The following is a 9,258-nucleotide window of genomic DNA, read 5'->3' as shown; positions in this document are numbered from 1 at the left end:
TAATACAAAAAATCTGTTTATTATACACAGCATCACAGAACTTAAACTCTGATACCTGATTAGGTAATTTTAGTCTCTGCTTCCATTTCCCACGGCATCGTGAGTCACGTTGCTTTTGCTTCACCCCCCACAAGAACGCGGATGGGGCTGGTAGGAGTGCGTCTCTGTGATGTTCAGCACACTGTGCTCGGGGAGCAGTTCCTGCCATCTCCTTCGCTGGTGCTGAGGTCCCCAAGCCAGCAGGATGACTCCAGCGGGAAGGAGAAGGGGAGCACAGGGGATGGTGCAGGGAACCCTGCCAGCACTGATGGTCCCCTCTGCGGAGCAGGACTTAGGACTAGTGCAGCTCCAGCCTGGCATCTTCTGAAATCTCAGAAGTACTGAGAGCAGAGCTTGTCTTTTTGCTAGTTTGGGAATGCCTTGGCTGGCTTTGCCTTGGTGTAGCTGAAAGGATTTCCTTCCCTTCCAGATCCTCAGGGAAAGAGCAGAGGAAGGATGAAATGAATTTCCCAGGCTGGAGCAGCCAGTGCCTGTCCCCCACACCCGTTTGTTCTCTGGTTCCCCTTCCAGGCAAGCTCATCCAAGGATCCCTTCATTCCAGCCGTGGCAGCATCAGTGCACACCTGAGGTACCACCTCGTGCCCCTAGCCCTGGGGGCACCATCTCTTGCCAGGGCTTCTTGAAGAGGTGTCTTTGGGGGCTCCTAGTCATGAGAGGAGAGGATCTCAGCTTATTTGGACCTCTGGCAGTCATCCAGGGCGCAATCACCTGGCCAGAGCCCCTCCAGCAGACCCATCTGTACAGAGACCAAGTCATTTGGGGCTGGAAAGTAAAAAGGTGCTGTTGTGGGGGTCACAAATCTCTGAGTGCTGCTGGCTAGGCAGACCATCAGGCGTGGCTCAAGCAGGCATCAAACCTCCTCTGGAGTGCTCAGGGAAATACCCTCCCGTCATGCCTCAGCTTTGTCCCACCACCCTGCTCATGACAAAAACATCCAGCAGGTCCCTGGGGATAACTCCTTTCCCCTGCTGTGCCCACAGGTGGGGATCCCTGGGCAGATTCCTCTCTCCTCTAGCTTGTCTGCAGCCCCTGTAGTGCACAGCCTGCCCTTGTCTCTTTACAGGAGCTTTCTCAGCCGTTCAGAAGATCACAGTCTGTGTCCGAGGAGCAACACCATCTCTCTGGCTCCATGGAGGAAGGAGAGGAGAGGAGGAGGGATCTGGTCAGATCGGTGCCTCTTGTTCTCTTTCTTTCCCGATGCTGAAGGTTCCTCCAAAGAGCTCAGCTCAGGCATCCAGATACAGGACAAGTCACTGAACATGCCAGCACTCAGTGTCCAAAGGACTTCAGGAGACCAGGTCCATCCACCTTTGCTCTCCAGATGCCCAGCCTGGAACCAGCCATACCAGCAGGCCACCACGTGCAGAGCGGCAGGCTCAGAGCTGCAGCCCCCCATTTTCCTGGGCACAACCTCTCCTCTTCCATGGCCAAGTGGTGGCCACGGGGGAAGGAGAGGGGACAGCTGAGTCACCTTTCAGTGTGGGTATAAATGCTCCTGGTCCCTTTGGCTGTATCACTGCCAAGAGGAGATGCAAGGACACAAGCACACAACTTCATCTCTGCTGGGATGAGTCATAAGCTGACTTTTCCAGTGCAGGCAGCAGCTTTTTACATTGTCACCAGTGCCTTTACGAGACATTTGCCAACCTCTGGGCCCCTTGAGGGCATCAGCGAGATGTGCTCTCCTGCTTGTTTTTATCTCTCCCTTTGGCTGCTGGGTGCTTGGCCTCGCAGAAGAGCAAGAAAGGCCAGGATGAGAGGCAGTGCAAGATGGGGAGCTGCTGCTGACCGTGGGCTGAAGGCTCTCAGATCCAGCCCTGGCAAGGAGAGCTGCTATCCAAGGAAGTTTCCAGCAGAGCAGATTGCCATGGTCCCCACGAGACCCAGCCTGGGGTGAGCACTGGATCTCCTCATGCAAACAAAAAGGAAGATGTTTGCTTCCCATTGAGAAATTGATTTTCATTGGCCTCAAGTGCTCTGCACTGCTGGCTTCCCAAGGCAAACCCCGCGGTCCCACCCAGGGTAAGGTTTCTGCTTGCTGGAGAGAGAGGCCTGGGCATGGCAGCAGGCAGGGGCTGCCCTGTTATGGGTTTGCAGGACTTGCAGGTTCCTTGCACTGCAGACCCACAGCCCCATTTACCAAAGCGAAGGCCTCCCATTGTGCTTACCCCACCTCTGCTCAATCCCTCCCTGAGCACCCCTCGGGACGCTCCAGTCCCTAAGTCGTGCTCCACTCTGCTGAGGTGACAAGTAACTGCCCCCTCCTTCTGGCTGGCCTGTGGGTGGGAAACCGACCTCTTCCTCCTCCGTCCTTCACCTTCTGGGGGGCCACGGGCCCGCCGTGCTGCTTCTGCTCCCAGGCTGGGCTTCTCTTTCCTCCTTGCACCCTGGGGTCAAGGACTGGGTACACATACACCAAGCAGAAGAGAGCCCAGACCACAGTGCTGGTTTCACGGTGACTTTGGTAGGACATTGATCTGGGCTCCTGCCACAGGAAGGACTCTGCAGACTTCAGCACAGTGGGGCTGTGTTAACAGCAGGGCTCTCAGTGCACCCATAGGCTCTGCAGCCTCTTCCCCCATCCCAGGGCTCTGGTTGCCTGTGCTCAAGGCCAGCCCTGGTGTGGGACAGCCATGTAACCTGGGATCAGACTGCTGGAAAAACAGATAAGGTGTGAGGTGATGTGTGGAACCTTCACTGGAGATTCCCCCACCTTGCCTGGGAGCTGCATTTACATTTAGGCCCTTGCCCTTGGTCTTTACCTTGCCTGTGCCTGGCTGATTCTCATCTCGACTTGCCAACTTGGCTTTCTGGCTTGATCTTGGACCTGCCTCATCTCAACAGACCAGCCTGTTAATCGCTGGCCTTCAGCTGTGAACCTCTCCTGCTTTTGCTCACCTGCCATGGGGCACCATCCTGTTGGTGAGATACTCTCCTGCCTGCCTTGCTGTCACCTTCACTGCTTCCCTTGAGGAGCAGCCCACTCTCCTGCTCTTGCTCCTCCCTGACAGTTATTATCCCCATTTTACAGAATGAACATAATAAAATCATTAAAGTGTGGGCACATCGTGGCTGCATAAAGTTGTAACATCTTTTACTTTTCCTTGCCAGCTGAAATGCAAACTGCCACTCACCTCCCACCGCTCCGGTGATCTGCTCAGAAGAACACAGGGCACGTCTTGGCCCACACTGCATTTACACGTCAAGGCTTCAGAAATAAATGAGCTCTCTTTTCACATATAGCAGCTGAGAAGCAATTACTACCCTTGCCTCTGCAATGGAGGCTTTCGCTGTTGTGTTTTCTTCTGCATGTTGCACAAGGGCATTTTCTGCAGCTGGATGGTAGCTCTCTAAGCTTCGCTTGGCCCCACATGGGGCTGAGCTCAAGAGGTTTGAGGGAAATTGGGTTCCTGTATTGATCCTGTCAGTGCACACAGTGAGCAGCCAAACGCTTCCTGCAATGCCTTTGGTTGGTTTGTCCTTCACCTGTAACTATTCTCCACATTTTTCCTAACAGAAGTGTGGGGATGAGTTCTGGCACATAGTGCATGGCTGTGCAGGGAAATCTACATCCATGCATGTGCTGAGTGTGGTGGCTCTGAAGTTCTCCTGAAGCACAGTCCCACATGCCACTGCGATGTCCCTCTTGCATATCTCAGAGCTTAAAGTGGGTGGTAGGTCCAAATGTGAACACTAATCCCTAGCAGAGCCTGTATGCCGATATCCCAGCCTGCTCTTGCTATCTTGCACATTTTGCTGGGACGCTGTATCCTGCAACCAGAATCCCATCTGCTGGACAAGGCACCGTATTGCCTCTGGGCTGAAGCTGTGTGATGGAGTTGATCCGATGGTTCCAACCCTCCCAAGAAATGGAGGCTTATTAAAACATAGAACTATTTTTAATAGTATGAAAAGGTCTCAGTGACTGTAGAGGAAAGAAGAGCCAGAAAGGTGTGAAGCTTCATTGGCATAACCTATGGTGGAGTCTACAAGATCCGTGGGGCCCTCTGTCCTCTTGCCCTCCCACCCTGCTGGGCCTTTGCTGGCAGACCAGGTCAAGGTGGCACGTCCCTTATAGTTCCGTAGCCTTAGCTGCTTGTTGGTGTTTCTGTATGTCCTTCCTTTTCACCTCCATAGAGATGTCTGTGAGGTCTTGGATAAACTGCTGAACCTAGAGTGAGGAGGAGAGATGGGAGAGCTCAGAGCTGGGGAGTCTCCCTGCAGGGATGGAAACAGCAGGCCCTTTGCTGGTCCTTTTGGAAGGCAAATTTCACTGACCAGGCTGAGCAGGAGGATAAGGCCTTTGCCTTGCTGGATCTGCACCACCAGAATGGGCTTTTGGGGGTGAGTCTGAGTTCAGGGCAGAGGTGAATGGATCAAACCTTGGACATGGTTGATCTGTATCCCCTGCCCTGGCCTGCCTGGCTCCCCCCCCCTTGTGCCCCACAGGGCCCACACCCTTCTGGGCCTCCATGGACAAGACAGGCCTTCCTGAGGTCCTCTGCCCAAGAGGTGAAAAGGGAGGAACCTGCTGGGCAGCTGGAATTCCCTGGGCTCTCCCCTCCCTTGGGCAGCTGAGGGTTATAGCTGCTCCTCTTTCTAGCCAGGGAGAAAGGGTCTGGGCTGGCTCTACCATGTCCAGCTGCATGTGGTTGTCATCCACTGGCACGTTCAGGCTTCTTTTCATCTGCTTGCTAATGCACTGGAAGAGGTTGAGGATGGCCATCCTGATGGTCCCCAGCTCCAGGGTTCTCTGGGTAGCTATGTTCTGGATGTGGGCCCAGCGAGACTCCTGAGGGAAGAGGAGATGTGCAGCATGTGGACATACCCCACAAAGATGCTGCTTTCTGGGGACCCTGACTTGGAGATCTCAACTTCCACACTCACCTGGTTTGCTAGGGAGATCATGAACTTGCTGGAGGTGGTTCAGCTTGGCATGATACAAGCTGATTGAGGAACCACCACAGCTGCTCCTTGCCCCAGGAGCTTCTCCATCTCAGCCAGCCCCTGCAGTCCTTGTCTGGTGGGTCTCACCCCATGTGCAGTCCCCACAGCAGGGCACACTGAGAGCAGCACACCCCACTGCCACCCTCCCAACCAGGCTCTGCCCCAAGGGACGCAATTCCTGGAGCCTGGGATATCCAGCAGGGGGATTTGGCGAGGCCCTCTCTGAGCGATGCAGGTGAAGCTGAGGGCCTTTCTGTGCTCTGAGAGGGGACTACACGTCAATGTGCCTCGTTACAGCCCCATTCACCACGAGTCAGGTTATTTTTGGACTGGGTAAGGAGGGAGGAGAGGGGATGAGCCCTGTTGGGCAGATGTTGTGTGAAGTATGAATACAAATAGTAATAAAACCCAGCAAACCCGATTTCATTCCAAGTCCTGAGCCACCAGCAGTGGAGGCCATGAGATGTGCCACACTGAAGCCCCACCGTGAGGATGCTACTGCAAGGAATGGTGACTGGAGGTGGGTATGGAGGTCAGGTAAACTTGAGCAGCACGTGGCAGAGCATGCTTGGGTTTTGTGCCAAGCAGAGCTCCCCAAAGGCTGGCTCGCTTTTCTCTGCTGGCTGAACTCAGTGTGAGTTCAAGCAAGGACTGAAAGATTGTGATGGTTTTGTGAGAGCCTTGTTATAACCCTTGATGTAACCTGCCCCAGACCTGGCCTGGCTGTCTTCAGTCTACAGCCCCCTGGAGGGATGAAGCCCCATTACTAGGGGCCTTGCCATGATCCTATGGCTTTGTGATGAGCCATCAGCTGCTCCTGACACAGCCAGGCCTTGGAGATCTTCCCCTGCCCACCCCATGTTTCCTCACCCAGGTGAGAACATCACTGTGAGCCTCATCAAAGCGCAGTTTGAGCTGAGCCAGCTCGTTGTTGTACTGCAGGATCTCTTCATCTTTCTCTTCGGTGTACTGGGCCAGGAGCTCCTTGGCTTGCTCAGACGCTTCCCTGCGCCCCCGTTCTGCCTGCAGCAGGTCTTTGTGCATTCTCACCAGCGTTTTGTAGTGCCAAATGACTGTCTGGATCTCCTCAAACTGCAGAACAAGGCTTAGTAAACTGCAGGGTTTAGTAACCTCCCTGCCCTCCCCTCACTGTGAGCAGCAACACATCCCTGGTACGAGAACTTCCCACCGTACCAGTCCCAGAACTGCCATATTCAAGGTGTGCTATTGCACCTCTCCCCTGGGTGATCAGTGCTCTGATAAAACACAAAGCACTCCTGCAACTGCCTGCACCGAGCCACCTGGACGTGGGCAGGGGCCAGCTGGGGTTTCAGGAGTATGGGCAGTGCATGGCGGGGTGCCCAGGCACCCCTGAAAGAGCAGTTCCCCTTTGCAGGCAACCTCTTCCCAGCCCATCTGAGGTCTCTGGGTTTGACAACTGCTATGATTTCCTTGGCTGTGTCTTATCTCCTTTAGGTCTGACGCCAATGGAAGCCCCCCCACCCCCCTGAAGCCATGAGCTATCTTCTTCATCGCCAAACTCACGTGCGAGGCCTTCACCACATCCTCCAGGTACTTGCTGAAGATGGAGTACTTCTGCACTCTGTCGCTGAGTTTCTGGTGCTTATTTTTCAGGGCTTCCAGTTCCTTCTTAGCTCTCAAAAGCTCACTCTGCTTTTGCATCTTCATCTCTCTTTCCCTGCTGGCTTTCTTTAGAGCTTGGATTCGCATCTTATCATTTTCCTGGTGATACATCCTCCACCAGCACACACACACATAGGGAAAGAAGGAGCTGGGTCACTCAACAGCACTGGCAGCAGTGAGCTCCCCAGAGGAGAGCCCAGTGCTGGGGCACCCCTGGGAGCACGCTCACCCCCAGTTTAACAGGGCCATCTCTCTAGCACTGACACTTTGGTCTTGGAGACATGGCACTACAATTTTCAGACCTACTGGTATCTGTCCTTGGGTGCCAAAAGTGGAGACAGGATGAGACCCTCCTGGGGGTTGCTCGGGGCCCTCAGGGCATCCCACTGGTGCACAATGAGCTGCCTCCTGCACTGACCCTTCCAGGGCTTTCCATGTCTGTGGTGCAAAGCCCTGAGCTGCCCTGGTTCCCCTGCCCCCCCAGACCTGTTCCTTGCACCTCCAGCCTTAATGGAGATGTGGGCAGACAGGGGTGTCCCCAGGCTCTCTTCCCAAGGGAGGGCAGGAGCTGGTGGCGAAGCCTGGGGTGGTGCTGGCTACGCTGAGAAGGGGCAGCTGTACCTGTAGGACCTTCCCAGATTTCTTCATGTAAGCTTTGAGCTGAGCCTCCTTGATCTGCAGGTCCCTCCACCGGCAGGCGATGGCTTCCATCCTCTCCCTGAAGGCCTGGTAGGGCCAGAGAGAGCATGGCAGGGCTCCTGTGCTGCAGCCACCCTCCAAGAGGCCACCAGCTGGCCCAGCCGTCACCAGGACCCTGCCACCCTTCTCACCTCCTCCTTCTCCTCCAGAGTCTTTTGCATCTGTTGGGCTTGTTTCTTCTTCTCCTGGAGGCAGATAAATGGACTCAGAGAGTCCTCCTCCGTCAGTCTGAGTTTCCTGCAGCAGAAGTTTTCTCTGAGGTGACACGCTGGGGGTTGGCCTGCCCTGACCTGTCACCGCTCCCCAGACCCATCTCAGGTCTGGCCCAGCAGCATGAGTCTCCCAGGACCAGAGGGGATCCCACGGAGGGAGCAAGGGGGTGTTACAGAGAGGAACAGAGTGGGGAGGGAGGCGCAAGGGAGAGCAAGGTGGTGGAGATGAGGAGGAGAGATGAGTTCACTGTTGTGGAGATAAGGGATGGGAGTGTGCCATGGGGGGACAGGAGGGGGGGAGGAGACAGGGGAAGAGGATTGGGCAGGGTGGAGGAGATCCCTCACTTCAGCAGGGTCAGGAGATGCTGCTTGTACTGCACGCTGAAGTAGGCCGGCAGGTCCTCACTGCCCCTGGCAGCCATTGCTCCAGCCACCAGCAGCTCTCTGGGAGCCCAGGGCCTCCTGGTGCAGCTCGGCCCCGAGGCACGCCAGGCACAGCCCTGCCGGCCCACGGGCTCAGCGGTGTGTAGGAGACACCCCCAGGTAGGGCATGGACCAGGGGGCTCCTGCCTCTGCTCCCCCTGGGCCTTCCCTTTCCCCGGCTGTGCTGGTGGCCACTGGCTGCCGGTGGCCGGTTGGCCCAGAACAGCTTCCAGGGGCAGTTGGAAGGTGCTCGGGCAGTTACATGGCAACCGAAGCGGGGCTTTTTGTTACAAACCTGGAATTATTGTCAGGCAAACATCATCCTGTGCTCACTATGGACCAGTAAGCTGGGGAAGGGCTGCCAGATCTGTCCCCTTTAAACAGCAAGAAGAGGGATGGTGCAGGTGGGGACCACTAGGGATCCTCCCTGGGAAGGTGCTCCCCACCTCCTGCCGCGCGGACTGGAGGAGCTGGTGGTCCCCAGCAGAGCACGGGACCCTGCAGGGCGAGCAACCAGGAAGGGAGTCCCAGCACACCCAGCTTCATGCGCTTGCTGCAGAAGTGACGGTGATCTGCTCCGTCACACAGAGCTGCAGAGCCGTGCATGTCCTCATCCTCCTGCGTCTGAGCTGTGCTCTCTGAAATAAAAAATAAAATAAAATAAAATAAAATAAAATAAAATAAAATAAAATAAAATTAAATTAAATTAAATTAAATTAAATTAAATTAAATTAAATTAAATTAAATTAAATTAAAAAAAAAATTGGGGGAGAGCAGTCTGAGGCAGGTGCTGGGCACTATGGTCAGTAACTGAGGCAGTTAAAGTTCATTATCATTATGCATAATTGGAGACAGACATTTCCAAGGGGAAGCACTGGCTGACTTCCCAGCCTCACTGAGAATCCCCCATACGTGACACTGTCACATGCATGACAGGCAGGCTCTGGGGAGCAGGCACTGCCACCAGCCACCCTCCTGCCTGAAGGCATGTCTAGCACCAAGGACTGCCCCGAGCCTTTGGACTCACGTATTTCATTGTTCCCTTGGAGCTGCTGGTCTTCCACAGCAAGAGGAAAAAGTGCAGCCCATTATGAAATCTGTGGGGTTTTACTTCCCCCGATAGGTGGCTGTGGGATCCTTGAGCTTCACTCTGATGAGCAGCGCTACAGCTGCTTGCATGTTTGTGCAGGAAGAAGTCCCACTGGGTTTTGTTCTTGCTGGTCAGCAGAAGCTGTAGTGAGTCCAAGGGGTTCACTCAAATGGTAGCTGGGCT

The 9,258-nt window shown here is 54.9% G+C and overlaps 1 protein-coding gene across 2 annotated transcripts; it reads right to left on the bottom strand.

Moving 5' to 3' along the window:
* Positions 1 to 3,712: 3,712 nt before the first annotated feature.
* Positions 3,713 to 8,039, bottom strand: CCDC42 (coiled-coil domain containing 42). Of its 2 annotated transcripts, XM_048075979.2 has the most exons (7): positions 7,908 to 8,039; positions 7,482 to 7,587; positions 7,273 to 7,377; positions 6,553 to 6,750; positions 5,878 to 6,099; positions 4,694 to 4,852; positions 3,719 to 4,231 (listed from the first exon to the last, which is right to left on the bottom strand). In XM_048075979.2, exons 1-7 carry the CDS (start codon positions 7,982 to 7,984, stop codon positions 4,133 to 4,135), a joined length of 966 nt encoding a protein of 321 aa, XP_047931936.2. In that variant the 5' UTR covers positions 7,985 to 8,039; the 3' UTR covers positions 3,719 to 4,132. The 2 variants fall into 2 exon arrangements, with proteins under 2 accessions (XP_066836090.1, XP_047931936.2); XM_066979989.1 differs by lacking the exon at positions 4,694 to 4,852 and having other exon boundaries at positions 3,713 to 4,231.
* Between the last annotated feature and the right edge of the window lie 1,219 nt (positions 8,040 to 9,258).

Source organism: Anser cygnoides, chromosome 19 (genome assembly GCF_040182565.1).
Source record: "Anser cygnoides isolate HZ-2024a breed goose chromosome 19, Taihu_goose_T2T_genome, whole genome shotgun sequence".
NCBI classification, from domain to species: Eukaryota; Metazoa; Chordata; class Aves; order Anseriformes; family Anatidae; genus Anser; species Anser cygnoides.
This window is presented reverse-complemented; position numbering and strand designations above follow the sequence as displayed.